The sequence below is a fragment of the Ascaphus truei genome, chromosome 7 (genome assembly GCF_040206685.1).
Source record: "Ascaphus truei isolate aAscTru1 chromosome 7, aAscTru1.hap1, whole genome shotgun sequence".
Classification (NCBI taxonomy): Eukaryota; Metazoa; Chordata; class Amphibia; order Anura; family Ascaphidae; genus Ascaphus; species Ascaphus truei.
Genome location: NC_134489.1, coordinates 82,323,982 through 82,340,513, shown reverse-complemented (window position 1 = coordinate 82,340,513; position 16,532 = coordinate 82,323,982). Strand labels below are relative to the sequence as shown.

At 38.9% G+C, this 16,532-nt stretch overlaps 1 protein-coding gene across 2 annotated transcripts; it reads left to right on the top strand.

Annotated features, from left to right (window-relative positions):
- The first annotated feature begins 250 nt into the window (after positions 1 to 250).
- Positions 251 to 9,193, top strand: LOC142499622 (pro-glucagon-like). 2 transcript variants are annotated; one of them, XM_075609231.1, is made up of 5 exons: positions 251 to 409; positions 1,700 to 1,798; positions 6,037 to 6,159; positions 7,829 to 7,931; positions 8,854 to 9,193. In XM_075609231.1, exons 2-5 carry the CDS (start codon positions 1,707 to 1,709, stop codon positions 8,878 to 8,880), a joined length of 345 nt encoding a protein of 114 aa, XP_075465346.1. In that variant the 5' UTR covers positions 251 to 409; positions 1,700 to 1,706; the 3' UTR covers positions 8,881 to 9,193. The 2 variants fall into 2 exon arrangements, with proteins under 2 accessions (XP_075465346.1, XP_075465347.1); XM_075609232.1 differs by having other exon boundaries at positions 270 to 409; positions 1,683 to 1,798.
- Positions 9,194 to 16,532: the final 7,339 nt, after the last annotated feature.

The window sequence follows — 16,532 nt, the reverse complement described above, 5'->3', positions numbered from 1 at the left end:
TTCTAGCAAATTTCTTCGTGAGTTAATGTTCTGTAACTCTCAGTGAAGCTTTCAGTGAAAAAAAAAGGATGGGGGCTACAGTGTTTACATCATTCTTTAAAGGAACTATTTGTACAGTATGTGTACAATTGTTTCAAAATGATTTCCCAGCCATTTTCTAATGTTTCAATTAAATTAAAAGCGGTCAAATGTTAAACATTTAACACAGAGCCAATCACATGATCAGCTGTGTCAGAATTAATGCCCGTAATGCATTCTCACTGTGCTCAATGAAGCTGAAAAGAGTATAAAAAGCTATGTGGATAAGCAGAACGTCTCATCATCAGGAGTAGGAAGAAACCCAAAGTTGCTGAAGGGACGGTAGCAACATTTTAATCATCTTCAGACGTACACTTCACGTGGTCACAAGGTGAGTAGTTTCCATTTTGCTCAAACTTACTTTTTATTTTATTGTTTTAGGAAAGTTTTTTTCTTTATCCCCATATAGTGTATTTCATATTTGGGCTGCAGGTCACTTATTCCCCCCCCCCCCCCCCTGTATTTTGAGGTTATATTAGTTGCGTACATATTTGATATTTTTTCCATTTAAATAGGCAGTTTATGTTGAAAATGTTCAATGTTGCACTCCTTTGATAAAAGAATATGCTATTTAGCATTGCATGGAATTGGCTACTTTTTGTTTAAAATCAATATCATTTAAAGATACCCTTTATTAAAGCGCTGAGACGCAAACCACTGTCCTGTCTGCCATATACTGTATTTGTGTTCTGTAAACCGTCACAACCTTCTAAATCACATATTTATTTAATACAGAGTTTACCCACCAATAATAACTTGGCTTTAATCACTCAGCCTTTTAGGATTGATGCTACTGTATATAAGCAATTGTCACTACTATAGCATATCAACTGCAGTAAGGAGTAATTAACAAAGTCTGCAAAACTGACTCAAAAAGTGCTATAAGAACCTAATTTGCCAAAGAAAAAGTCCAACTGAGAACATCTGAAGTCCAGTGTTGTTTTTTAGCACTAGTATTGCCTCCGTCTTTCCTCTTTGCTCATGAATAGCTTAAATAATTATAAAAAGTTATGAGTTGTGTGTTACCATGCAAGATCTATGAGAATGTTTCCATGAGCATTAATCATACTGTTGTTTGTGTGTGTCATTTCTGCTTGTAGTACTAAGCGGATCTTTCCTAACATTAGAAACATGAGGTGTTATTGTCAATTTCTAGGATTATTTTACATTCTATGAAGAACTACATTTTTTACTCAACTTTATAATGCAGGGGTGGGTAATTCCAGTCCTCAATGGCCACCAACAGGTCAGGTTTTCAGGATATACCTGCTTCAGCACAGGTCAAAGACTGAGCCACCTGTGCTGAAGTAGGGATATCCTGAAAACCTGAGCTGTTGCTGGCCCTTAAGAATTGGAGTTGCCCACCCCGGGTATTATGCAGCACTCTATTGAAAAGTAACGGGATATATTAATTATTAATAATATAACCCAGCTGGTGCTTTACACCTACAGAAAACTGAAGGGAAGCTTGTATATGTTCCTTCATCTCTATGTTTTCCATGTGGCTCATTGACAAATAATCCCTTTCAGATATCATGAAAATGATTTACAGCACGTTGTGGTCATGATAAAAATATATATTTTGCTAGAAATAACATGTTTAGCTCCTCATCTATTATAGAATAAACATGAAGAGCATTTATTTTATGGTCGGAATTCTTTTTATGCTACTACAAGGCAGCTGGCAAAATCCTCTTCAAGAAACAGGAGACAAGTCCAGGTATGTTTAATGCACATAAATACAATAAAATAATAGGAAGTTGAAAAGATGAAGATTAGCACTGAAGATGTGAAAATAACATGAGATTGCTTAGTGAAACAGAGAATCATACTGTATTTAACTCTATGGGACTCATTCTATATGTGCAAAAGTGAACAATTGAACCGTTTTAATCTAAATCATCCGCCTCCGCACATATAGAATTAGTCCCGATGGCGATTATTGACTAAAGTCTCCTGGCTGCAAAACTAGTGCAAAATAAATGAACCAAATTTATCAAAGGAAAACCTCTTGCTTTTAATGGAGTTCTTTTTCTAATAGATATGGTGCTGTTACTTGCACTGTTTCTCCCCCCCCCCCACAGGTTTGCAGTTGGGAAACAGTTGTAGATAAATCCCAAAGCCTATGCTTCCTTTTCAGCTCCAGTCTCTTTACAATTCAGTTTCTTTATTAACATCAAACCAGTTGTGATGTTGTTTGCAGCATTCAATACAGTCTGATTTCATGGTCTCCAGTAAATCAAAATACAGGGAGATAATTTAACGAGTAGCAAACAGTACAGTACGTCAAATGTCCTTTTCCCATCGCATATGGCGAACACCCATCCCATGCATTAGGCATGGCCCATAACAAGTGGAGCTTGTGGCCCACAGCTTTGCATCAAGCTTGTTGGTCCCTTGTTTACTCTCCTTGTTTGCTATTTGGGGAGTGAATATGTGGAGCTATTGAAGGAGCTACATGCTTTCATATTATAATGATCCGTTTCAACTTTTCCATGTGGGCCCATCACTTTTTTCAGAAGACAAACGTTAGTATAATCAGATCTGCGCCAAACGTAAGAAACTTGATTAGCAACAATTTTAACATTTGACATGGCTGCATAAAAAAAGAAATTAAAAAACAATGCATTGTGCATCTAGTTGCACTTGCCAGGAGCTTGAAGCATAGGCCAAAGAAGTGAGTAGCAGCATTTGTATTGATATAAGGAAGTGGTACTTAAGGCTTTTCTAACATTGCCAGGTCCTTTAACAGCAAAGGGATTCTAAGTAACACTCGAGTTTTAACAGCTGCATTTGTTTTGAGTTTCAAGGCAGATGCTAACTATGAGACACATGTGGAAGGTTCATACACCTGTGAACGATCCACTAACTTGGAAGCTCAAGTAGCCAAAGTGCTGGGCTCTGTTGAGCTCCACTTAATATTTCAAATGACAATCAGCCCTTTTAGAGCATATTAAATTACCCCTTTAGTGAGAACAAATTCAGTTTAGCAGCTAATCTACACCAGGGGAAGCCAACACATGTCCTCAAGAGCTACTAACTGGTCATGGTTTCAGGATATTCCTGCTTCAGCACAGGTGGCTCTATCAGCGGCAGTCAAAGGCTGAGCCACTGATTGAGCCACCTGTGCTGAAGCAGGGATATCCTGAAAAACTGACCTGTTGGTGTCTCTTGATGACTTGAGTTGATTACAACTCTTCTACACGGTACATACTTCTCATTGTTGTTGATCCTATTTCAATAATATATCTACAATTATATGTGCAGGTAAAATTATAAAGAGGGTGTTACATGGTTGAATGTTTTAAACTACAATGCAACTCATTTATTCACTGCTAAAATGGACTGTGCTAATACAATTTATTTTATTTGGAAGCTTTTAGCTTTGACAAACAAAAGCAACTTCCTGTTTTCATGATTACCTGTCTTTCTAACTATAGACCTGTCTCCCTCCTGCCTTTTGCCTCTAAACTCCTTGAACGTCTTGTATTCTCTCGCTTGCTCCATTTTTCTCAACACCTATTCTCTCCTAGACCCTCTACAATCTGGCTTCAGCACTGCTCACTCCACGGAAACAGCCCTCACTAAAATAACTGACGACCTTCATGCTGCCAAAGACAGAGGTCATTACACTCTGCTCATATTACTTGACCTCTCTGCAGCATTTGACACCGTCGACCACCCTCTTCTCCTTCACATTCTCCATACGCTTGGTATTCGGAACAAAGCTCTATCCTGGATCTCATCCTACCTCTCCCATCGTACTTTCAGTGTCTCTTCTGCTAACACCTCCTCCTCTATTGATCTCTCTGTGTGGGTACCCCAGGGCTCTGTCCTGGGACCTCTTCTCTTTTCTCTGTACACACACTCTCTAGGTGACCTAATAACATATTTGGGTTTAATTATCACCTCTATGCTGACGACAAACAAATATGTCTCTCTGCTATATCATCCTGGATGGCCCTACGCTGCCTTAAACTCAACATGGCTAAATCAGAGCTCCTCATACTTCCTCCCAAACCTGGCTCTACTATCTCCTTCCACATTACTGTTGGAACTACGATCATTCAACCAGTAGCCCAAGCACGTTGCCTAGGGGTCACACTTGACTCCTTTCTCACATTCGCCCCTCACATTCAAAACATTTCTAAAACCTATCGCTTTATCCTCCGCAATATAACAAAGATACGCCCTTTCCTCTGTTGCTCGACTGCTAGAACTCTGACTCAGGCCCTCATTCTCTCCCGTCTTGATTACTGTAACCTCCTGCTGTCCGGCCTTCCTGCCTCTCACCTGTCTCCCCTACAATCTATCCTAAACGCTGCTGCCAGAGTCACGCTACTCTTTCCTAGATCTGTCTCAGCATCTCCCCTCATGAAATCCCTCTCCTGGCTTCCGATCAAATCCCGCATCTCACACTCCATTCTTCTCCTCACTTTTAAAGCTTTACACTCTTCTGCCCCTCCTTACATCTCTGCCCTAATTTCTCGTTATGCACCATCCAGACTCTTGCGTTCTTCTCAAGGATGTCTTCTTTTTACCCCCTTTGTATCTAAAGCCCTCTCCCGCCTTAAACCTTTTTCACTGACTGCCCCACACCTCTGGAATGCCCTTCACCTCAGTACCCGACTAGCACCCTCTCTATCCACCTTTAAGACCCAACTTAAGTCACACTTGCTTAAAGAAGCATATGAATAGCACTGTGGATATTCTGAACACATGATACATAAAGCTTGGCCCCCTGCAGACGCACTTACCAGAACTCCCTCCTACTGTCTCTGTACGTTCTCCCTACCTACCAATTAGACTGTAAGCTCCTCGGGACAGGGACTCCTCTTCCTTAATTTTACTTTTATGTTTAAAGCACTTATTCCCATGATCTGTTATTTATATTATCTGTTATTTATTTGATTACCACGTGTTTTACTACTGTGAAGCGCTATGTACATTAATGGCGCTATATAAATAAAGATATACAATACAATACAATACAATCACACAAATTGTAAATCTACCAACAATAGCATTTTAAAAAATTGGCTGAATCTAATATTGCAATGACCTTTTAAAAGAATTCTGGATTATTCAAACAACTGAACACAAACTACAACACCAAAGTTCGTTTAACCTGAGACAATTTGTGGGATTTTCTTTTGAACTGCGTATAAAAACATGTTCCGCATAGATGGGAACGTTTGAATATAGTCTTTATATAGGTCTTTATATTTTTATTTGTTGATGTCTGATGCTCCGGTGCTGAAAGAGGTATGGGGTGATCCATTCACTCATAATAATTAATGCAATAGAGAGAAAGATAATCCAGTGCACTCACTCTTCAGTTAAGTAGACATTTGATTTAATTATATTTATTTATAATATTATTTATTATTGAAATATTATTTAAAGTTTGGATATAACAGCAGTTCCCAAACTTTAATCAATGACCACCCCCTGCTAGAAAATATTTGTTCTCGAACCCCTAATTAATAAATCTTATTGCCTACTCATCAGACTATTGCTAATAAAACTGTGTGACTGATCCCAGGCAGCGTCCTGAGCTCGTTGGAGGAGGATACCCCTAAAAAGACCCCAAACTGCACCTCTGTGTGTGCAGACAGCATGGGTGTCAATGCTTGCCAGAGATTCCCTAGTCATGCCCTACAATAACTGTAGCAACAAAGCATTGTGGGAAGCTTCTTCAGAAGTTCCTGCTGTAATTGACAGCTATACCCTCAATGTTAAGGTGCAGTTTGGAGCCTTACTACACTATGTGCTTAGTCCCCCTCACAGGCTCAGGAACCCACTATACTGCCTGATATCCATCTTTACAGATTTTTTTTTTGCTGAACCCCCTGTTCACTGGGATATTGAAAAAGATGGGAAAATAGTTATCTAATTTAAACGGTTTGGTAATTTATATGCTCTTTCTCTGAACAAGATGTCTTTCTTTGTTTCAAGGCACAATGCTGTTCTTGAGAGACACGGAGAAGGCTCTTATATCAATGACTGGTTCGAGTACATGGAAGCCCAGACAGTCAAAACATTTGTTGATTGGTTAATGATAGGAAGGCCAACTGCGAAGTAAGGATTTTCTTTTATTATTTATCTTGTCTTTATGTTTGATGCCATTTTTATTGGTCTAACAAAAATTAATCTACAGTGTTCAGTCTTTCATGTTGTATCCAAGTGGTGAAAGTGTGGTTGAGACATATTGGCCCATATTTAAAAAGCAGCCATCTACCATAATATACCTTCTGCCAGTAGTAGTACTTTCTGAGAGTAGAAGAATCATGGTGGTCACTGATAGAGATGGACACATTTTATTTTGCGGATTCAGATCGGCTGGTTCTATTATTCCGTGGATTTCTGCAGATCCGTGTCTTTTCTTTTTAACACCAACAATCCGTTTGCGGATTCCAAAATCCCTTGACGGATTTTAAGAATCCAAACCACGGATTGCTGAATCCGCAGATTGGATTATTAAAATCCGTCAGCGGGTGCCGGAATCCGCAGGTGGATTGTTAAAGTCCAACAGGGGATTGTATACAGTGGTAGTTTTTTATTCATCCACACGGATTGAAAATGTAACAATCCATTGGTGGATTTGACACTGTGGAACAGATTTTGAATGACAAACTCTGGAAAATCCGGGAAACATTCGGACATATTTGCCCATCTTTAGACATGTTATACTTAATCTCTTTTAGGTTTCAACTAGAGTATTGCCATACATTTTTTTCTTATAAGCAGCTATTGAAACACAGTAGAGTTTTGTGAGATTTTGTAAGCACCGCCAACATTGATCCAGACCCTGAAATAGGACTTTTGCTTTGGTTTAGGGGCTGGATCTCTCAGTGTTTTGCAGAATCCTATAGGATCTAAGGCTGATATCACAATTTGTTTTGGTCCTGTAAAGAATACAGAAATATCCAGAAAAAAATCACAAGCAACTAATCTTTAAACCACACTAAATTCACATTTCAAGGATCACAGCAGAATAAGTTTTGTGATTAAATATCATTCAAATCACACATGTAATGTGCATCAATTACAACTATTGCCAGTTATTTTATCACTTCCAGCTCCCTAAGCAACTTGAAAATTCACAAAAATTATATATTTTTATCAAAACCTACAGTATGTATGTTTGTGGTGAACACACTAAAGGATCCACTGAATCACAATATTGGCCTCTGGCCCATTATTTCAACCTACAATATTGTTCCAAAAAAATCTTCATCCAATTACAAAATGCATTGTTTTTTATAAACATGTGTAACTATCTAGAATTAAACGACCATAGTCCAGTGAGGCTAATAAAATCATCATTAATATTATTTAACTGGGTCATCTTCGGTCAGCAATTAGAATTGCATATCATGTTTTTGCATATGTCTTGCAATTCTGCTAATGCGGTGGGTGTTGTAAAAGCAGCCACCTCCTTCTCTCATTATCTCTGCAGAATTGTCTGTCAACAGATATTTTACAGTCAAGTGCCCTTATTTGACATTATTTTGCATTTTTAAATAATGATTGACAAGAATTATATTTTAAGTTTTATTTTATGCCCAGTCTGTACCCAGTCATGATATTAGTGAGAGAATGTACTTATATTTTAAAGTTTTTATAAAGTGATTGCTTTTCTTCGGATGATGATAATGAATATGGAGGGCACCTTGGTACTCTCTGAAATATTTGTTGGCATTTTGGACACTCGTCTGACGCTGTTGCAACATGTTTCCTTTAAAAGAATGATCGAAGACGGCACAGCATTGGCAACTGCCACCCGTCTGTGGGATTCAAAGAGGGCTAAAACGTTAATTGAGTTGCTATCTGACGACAGATTATATAAGGTAAAGTGTAGTAATAGAAATGCTTTGAATTTATATCATTTAAGAACATTTTCTTAAAACCAATAATTCAAGATGAATTCAATTTTGATTGGAAATGGGGAATCTTGCAGTTGTACTAACATGATACCCTAATCCTAATGAACGTATCTTCAATAAATTAAACTCATTGTGACCTGATTTTGACTACATGAGAACCTAATTGTTGTGAATATTGACAATCTAAAACAGATGCCCATACCTGATATAGAAAGTTAGAAATGACTCCAATATTCTTGAATGTTGTAGTTTTCTTCTTGTTTCAAAACGACTGTGCCATCTAAATGCTGTTAATGAGAATCTTAAAAAAAATAGGAATTTGTCAAACTGGCTTCTGGAAATACTTTGTAGCATTGTGATGTACTGTACAGCTGCATTCTGCCGCACAGCACAAGCAATGTTTAAGTCATTTGAGTATAACTCCAATGGATTTTTACTGAACTATGCAATCCACTGTTATAAATAAAACCCGGCATTAAATGAACGCATGTCCTAAATTCTGATCCTAAAAGAATGCAAAGTACAATGATGTTAACTGAAAATTAACAGATTCATGCTAAACTTTAAAAAAAAATTTGGAAAAAGAAAATGAAAAATAGGATGGACTTGTGCTTAACTGTAATTCTTGCATTTTATAATGCGTGTGCTACAAACTTATTCAGCTGCTTTAAGTAACATTTGATTTGTATTTGATTGGCAATGCAGTTAAATAAACAACCCCCTGACCCCCAAAATATATGCTTATATATGAAGATTTGAACAATTACAATGAATTTTGCATTGAGACAAATTAATAAAAAAAGAATATGAAAACATAACTGCTGCCTATCTTAGACTAGCCATATTATTATTATGTATCTGAGTTTGATCTCTTTCTTTATTATAGGCCATTAGTGATGGACTATCAAACTAGTACAGAATATGTCTTCAGCAAGGAATCCCCCGGCTCTGACTTGGAAATGTTGAATTTTGTTCTGTACATTCCAGCAGGTGGATCATAAAGCCAATACAGAATAGCTTTGCATGCACAGTCAATGACATTTACAATAGAGTTTACTTGCCAGGGGATTACACAAACAATTGACTATTTTCAAATGCACATCTAACATGACTGGTTTAGAAAAAAAATCATGGTCGGATCACCCTTTTTGAAACATTTGCAAACAAATGCTAAGCTTTCAGAGTATTAACTAGTAGCCTTAAATAAAGTTTTTCAAGCATCATTATCATTGTTGCCTGTTGACTAATTTTAAATCCATCTGCACTGATGTTTGATGCTAACTGTACCCTAAACGCCTCTTGAGTCTGAAATACATTGTGTCTGCTAAGTGAACTGGGGACATATTTAAACTGCAGACAACTTCTGAGATTCTTAGAAGAATGGATTTTTTTGGGGAGACCAAGCGACTAGCATTAACTTCAAGGTATCACCTCATTTCTTACATGCGACCAATAAAATCTTAGATAGCCAGCTATGGGTAATTGACAAGGTTTGGATAGTGTCGTGATTCATAAAATGAAAGTGGATCAATAATATCCAATTTATTTTTTACTCAATTTAAATATTTAGCCCGGCATCGTGCCACTGTATAAACACCAACACTATTGAAAACAAAATGGTTCATATGTCTTATTTACTGTAATAGCACTGCTTAGTAAATACGGACCTTAATCTTTTCACCAAATGTATCCACTCACCGAAAGGAAATAATTGTTAGTTTTCCTGACTTTATTTACAGAATCATTTATTTATACAGCAAAAGAGAACAGGGAATTTACTTAAGATTTTTTAAATACAATAGTTTGACAGCAATGGAGGAAAAGTCACATAGCCTTTACAGGCAACCAACATTAACTTATTTTAAATAGCAAAAAGCAGGATTTTCAGCGCTCGTGCTGCAGATGTTTTGATAGGATAAATCCCTGTGCTGCACGTGCATGGAGCGTCTCCCCAGGAGCTCCCACTTCAGAGGTGATCCCCCCTCGAAGGGGGGGAGGACACCCTGAGAAACAGAGAAGAAAATAATGCACAACAGCGCACAAGGGAAGGAATTAGTATTAATTTATTAAAACAAACACATAAACAGCTGAGGGGATCCAACCCCTCCTCAGCTCAATGGATTAGTTGCCCAGAAATATAAACCATATATATGGTCTCTAAACATAGAAAAATCTAACACAGTAAACCATACACAACATAGGAAAAAAAAAAAACACACAATCAATGTAAAAATAAACAGAGAGAGTATTAACAGCCCAAGGGAGTTAAGGTTAAAACCGCCATAGAGAGCTATAATACTGCTGACAGGGGGAAACGAACACTCACACTGAGGCAGAGAAGGGGGACCTCTGATGACCGTACAGGATCCGGATCACGGCATCAAGGAAGATGGAAACAACCGCCTCTGGAGCCTCAGGCAAGCTCCGTTTCAGCCTCTCAGCAAACACGCGCAGGATGACCTGTCGTGACCTCTACGCGTTTCGCACCACGTGCTTCGTCAGGAGGTCACGTACAGCGTCATCTGCGCGTATTTGTAGGAAGAAGGGAATCAGTTAGGACGGCCCCCTTCCGACGCCAGACCCAATGCCCTTAGAATGCCAGTAGTATGCTTAAAGTGATGCTACCTCTTTCCCTTGCAACGTCATGTGTTACAGCGGTCACGTGTTGCGGGTTTAACAGACACACATACGAATCTGAACCTGCAATGCTTACATAGACATGAACATAACATAACTTGAGATCATCAACTTATATACATACACTGAATTAGAGCAAAAACAAATATATATTTTACATATTAATTGCACATGATGAGACTATAATTCATCTTTAAAATACCCAATTAATTAGAATAGATGCATATAGTGCTTTAATTAAAACATACAATGTTAATACATATACCATAAAAATGAGAGACAAATATATTATTGAATAATTAATGAAAATAAAGATAAAATTAAACAAACATTGAGCCAAATATTTTATCTCAAAAATGGAGTGAGCTCAATAAGTTCATTAAAACCAATCGGATGTCTAGTTTGCATTTCATAGATCCAATACTGTTCACGTTTTAATAAATGATTATCTCTATTGCCTTGTCTGCTGTTTATTTGGATATGTTCAAGCCCTTTAAATGTGATGCAACTGGGGTCATTGTTGTGGATCTCTTTAAAGTGTTTTAAAAGTGGTGTAAGCGGCATACCTTTAGCTGTAATTTTCGGTATGTTTTTTACGTTTCTCAAATGTTCTAACATACGCATTTTTAGTGGCCGTTTTGTCTTACCGATGTACTGTAGATTACAGTTACACTGTAAGACATAAACCACATGCGTAGTCTGACAGTTAATGAAACTTTTGGTATTGTAACTCCGCTTAGTGGCACAAGACGTGACTGTAGTTCCTTTACAGATATGTTTACATGCCTTGCACTTCCCACATTTATATGTGCCTTTAATACCCAAGCGATCTTTAATGTCACCAGATGCGATGGCTTTTCTGGTGATTTGGCTTGGGGCCAACATGTTTTTTATATTTGGCGCACGTTTAAACACTATCCCAGGTTGTGAATTTAACTGAGGGCCCAATACAGGGTCCATTTTCAGTATTCCCCAGTGTTTTTTTAAGATTTTCCTGACCCCATTATGCATATCACTGTACTGAGTTATAAAAGCAGGGATTTTTGTATTTTTACTTTTATCCCTCTTATTTTTATTATATTTCATCAGTGATTTCCTTTCTATTTTTTCCAGTTTCTTTATTGAGGAATCTATCAGTTCCTCATTATACTTCTTATCGAGAAATCTTGTCTTGAGGAACTTAGATTGTATATCAAATTCCTCAACCTTGGAATTATTTCTCTTTAGTCTTAGAAACTGGTTAAAGGGAATATTCTGAACCCATCTTTTGTCATAACAGCTAAGAGGGTCAAGATAAAAATTAACGTTAGTAGCTTTAAAGTGTGTTTTGGTCTGAACTGTATTGGATTCAATATATATTTCCAAATCGAGGAAATTAATGCTAACTGAACTGTTAACACCACTAAATTTTAGATTAAATTGATTTGCATTTAGTTGATCAACAAATCCAAGATAGGATTCCTCAGTTCCCTCCCACACAATGATGATGTCATCGATATATCTCCTCCACAGCCTCAGCTGTGGAGGAGAACATCGAAATACCTCAAGCGACTCCCACAGTCCCATATATAGGTTAGCGAACGATGGGGCAAACGTAGTCCCCATCGCCGTCCCCAAGATTTGTAAAAAGTAAAGGGAATCAAACATAAAATAATTGTGACCCAAAATGAATTCAATTGATGTAAGAATAAAATCAATTTGGGTTATAGGTAATAATTGTGGGTTCATAAGAAAGTATCTTGTTGCCTCTATACCTTTTTGGTGGGGGATGCTCGTGTATAGTGCTTGCACATCTAAAGTAGCTAATCTACAACTATCATTCCAAACAAAATTATCCAAAACCTGTAAAACCATAGTGGTGTCTTTAAGGTGAGATGGAAGTGACGTGACTAGTGATTGTAAATAAAAATCAATATATGTGGACAAATTAGAAGTAATAGAATCGATTCCTGAAATAATAGGGCGTCCAGGTGGGGAAGTGAGGGATTTGTGAATCTTGGGGATGTAGTAAAAGATAGGGACTGTGGGTGTCTCAATGAGTATATATTCATATTCTGACTTAGACAAAATCCCAATTGCAAGAGCCTCAGTCAAATGTTTTTTAATGAGTCCCAAGTATTCTCGAGTTGGATCTCTCTCCAAAGAAACATAAGTGGTTTTATCTTCCAAAATGCGATAAGCCTCTTTAAAATAGTCCTCTTTATCCAAGAGGACTATTCCACCCCCTTTGTCAGCTGACCTTAAGACAATATCTGGGTTGGCTTTCAAGGTGTTTATACTTTTACGTTCCTCTCAGGTCAGGTTGGAATGATGTTTGGAGGTTCTTTTTTTACACATTTCTTTAAAATCTCTCTCCACCATTTTACCAAATAGGTCAATATTATGTCCTCTAGAGGCATATGGGTAGAAGACTGAATTGGGCTTAAATCCTGTATGAAGATAACTACTGAAATTGACCAAATCTGGGTCACTTTCTCTATTTTTACATTGATTGTGTGTTTTTTTTTTTTTCCTATGTTGTGTATGGTTTACTGTGTTAGATTTTTCTATGTTTAGAGACCATATATATGGTTTATATTTCTGGGCAACTAATCCATTGAGCTGAGGAGGGGTTGGATCCCCTCAGCTGTTTATGTGTTTGTTTTAATAAATTAATACTAATTCCTTCCCTTGTGCGCTTTTGTGCATTTTTTTCTTATTTTAAATAGCTATAATATGTCATCTATGGAGCAGGAGATTGTTGGGCCATCCAGCACAAAGGGGGTAATCCAAAGTGTCAATACAGTTCAGTTCTGTTTACATATCTCGCCTTAATTATTCATTGCTTTTAATCTTTATATTTATCTTAATTATCATTTGAATTTCAGTTTAAATACCCGAGGAAGAACATGACAGTGGCAGATTAAGACCAGATTTATATGGTTTGAGAATCGTTTGAGTGATCTTCAATCAAAGTTCACATTTTAAAAACAATCATTTAAAATCTCTGACAAGACAGTCAAATAATTTCAACAAATTGTAGCCCTGCTTCCTATCGCTAGCAAGACGCTACTCTGTGCTGTGTTACCTGTAGGCTTGCAGGGCCTAAGTCTCTGCCACGGAGAGCCTGGGGTGCGCGCATTATCTATAACGGGTGCAGCGCCTCCACCTGCGACAGCTCCCGCCAACGGGGGAGTGGGTCTTCGCAGGACGTATATGCAAGACTTACACTCACACAGAGAAGTACTATAACCAACCTTCTTTACTTGCAGACAAAGCCCACATTTAGGTACATACCATAACATCCCAGTAGATACACTTTATAACACGCCACGGCGAACGCCAACACTATCTTGCGCCACGGCCGACACCAACACAATCATGCGCCACGGCGGGCACCAACACTCCCCTCAAACCCTCCACTGGGTGATCCCACCCCGTGTCCGATCCTTAACAGATTAGTCCTCCCGCTCACTGTAGGCAACTAGATGTGTGTATGGGTGACTGCGCAGCCACTGTGTCTCGAATGAATAATTGGTACCGTTGGTGCACTTGTTGAAATACCTGCCGAACACTCCAGTGCCCGGAACTGCCACGGTCTTCACAAAGGGTCTCTGTACGTCGACACCATTCTCTCCGTCTCTCTCTCTCTCTCTCTCTCTCTCTCTCTCTCGGGTTCCGGGGCACTCCCACCCGGACTCCGGCAACAACAAGCGGGGTCTGAGCCCAGACCTCCCACTCGATAGTATAGTCCCGATTAAGGTCTAAAGATCCTACGGGAACAGGAACCTCACTAGGGCGATCCCTAGCTCAGCTTGTCTCTACCGTGACTCAGGGCTAACTGGCCTGGGGCACATGGCCTGCGCCGGGGCGGATCAACCTCCCCTTCCCAGACACTCTGTCTCCTCTCCTCTCCAACCAGCTCTACTCCACGTGCCTGCAACCACCTCCCTATATCTACTGCACCTCCACAGCCCATTGGCTCAACTCTCTCACCTGACCCTCCCCGCAGGGCTGCTGGGACAAGGGTCTGTTCCCTCCCACCAATGCACTCTTCTCCTTCGCGGGCTTCTAGCAACTCACTCTGTGCAGGCGCAACCTCCCGCTCTTTCAGGGTGAATCAGGGGTCACGGCTACAAAATTATAAAACTAATTTCAAAGGAGAGCACAGGATACTATAAGATTGACGCCATACAAACAACATTACAGTGTTCATAAGCAAACTGCAACTTTATCAAATGTACAGTATATCTTTATTTATTTATGTAATCCTTCCTAATTGTAACAGGTTTATATACACACTACAAGTTACAGTGCCCATTCACCATTCATTTCATAAAGATGTACTTTTAAAAAGATGTACAAACCTGTTTTATTAAATATTTTAAAGGAAGTTCTCCAAGAATGTTACATAGCATAAGATTTGGGGAAGTGCAGATAATTTAGTCCAAATACCCCCCTCCCCACCAAAATCTGTTGGTTACTAAAAAAAAAACTGAGCGGATTCATTCAGATCCGTCATTTTCTACAATCTGTACAGATTTCTAAGACTTTGAACTCTCTTAAAATCTGCGCTTGGATTAATCCGAGGAGAGAGAGACTTTGAATTTAGTAGGGTCTCCAGTAGTATATATTTCCCCTCAAACGTCCCTTCTTTTTCATGCCTGTGCTGGAATAGGAGCACACCTGAGGTTCCTGGCTGGGAGATATGCTATAGGCTAGGCATAGTATATTTAAATGAGTCCCATCCCACAATTCCTGAAAGGATTTCCGTCCCAAAATAATTAATAATACTAAGGAAACAATCAAATAAGAGGAATAGTGTCAGATCCAACGGATTAGACCCAAAAACCACTGATTTTTTAGGCCATAGTTCTAGCCATGTGAGCTAAACCAGCTGTTGGGTAGTATCACTATCACAATCACATACTACTTTTGATCTGATTATTGATCACTGATCACTCATGTAGCTAATCTAGCTATTAGCGTATTGTCACGGGAGACCAGGTATTTACACCTTTTAACCAGGATCATACAATGAGCAAACATGTAAAGTGAAATAAATTGAAATTTACTCGCATGAAAAGGCATACACACAGTGATACACAAACTACATAAGAAAAGACACACTTACTGTGGGTCTGGGGTACAAAACTGGACTTTTTTAGGTGCATAGGCTCCTAAATAAGAAGCTTACCCTGACTGGGACATTGCCAAAAATGTCCTGGAACTGAAATTGGCATGCAGTTCCAGACGCCACACTCCCTTCTCTCCAGAGGACTTGATTCCCCTTGACTGGGACTTAGCTCCATATGTCCTGGAACTAAAAGCGGCTTGCAATCCCAGCCGTGACCGCCACGTTCAATTCTGAGAACTTGGCCACAAAAAGGGGGACTTTTCTTAGTTGGTTTTTCTGAAGCGATGCCGGTCTAGAAAGCCAGACTAGCGTGGAATCTGAATCTGCCAAGGGACTTGCTCACATTTGCCACCTCCGTCCCTTGCTATTCAGATTCCACCAACTAGGTCGGGCTCCTCCAAGTCTGATGGGGCAAATGGTAGTCCGGATGACTTCCATTCTGGTACTTGAGCCATGACCTGTCACCCAAATTGCTTTCTCATTTGGCATCCTCTGGTGGCTTCCATCTCCGATGTTTGGCAGACTCACTGGCACCAAGTTGGTAGCCTGTAAGAACATTGGTTCGGAAAGTTCTAGCTCATTTACCGTGCACAACGGTATATATGTATTTAAACACCTGTTAATAAAATATACACTTTAATACATCCTAAGTCTTTGGGTATGGGAAATAAAGCTGCACGTTATTTCTTACTAGCCATATTCCCCACACACTATAAAATAGACTTGGACTGGACTTTTAAATCCCCTCACATCCTTGTATATGGTTGGAGCACCTCAGAACCCCTATATAGGTTCTGGGTTACCTGGGCATT

Bases quoted from the DNA above. Each gene is read 5' to 3' on its own strand.
- LOC142499622 (XM_075609231.1), top strand. From the start codon at position 1,707: ATGAAGAGCATTTATTTTATGGTCGGAATTCTTTTTATGCTACTACAA. The intron at 1,799-6,036 runs GTATGTTTAATG...CTTTGTTTCAAG, and splicing joins GAAACAGGAGACAAGTCCAG to GCACAATGCTGTTCTTGAGA. The intron at 7,932-8,853 runs GTAAAGTGTAGT...TCTTTATTATAG, and splicing joins CTGACGACAGATTATATAAG to GCCATTAGTGATGGACTATC.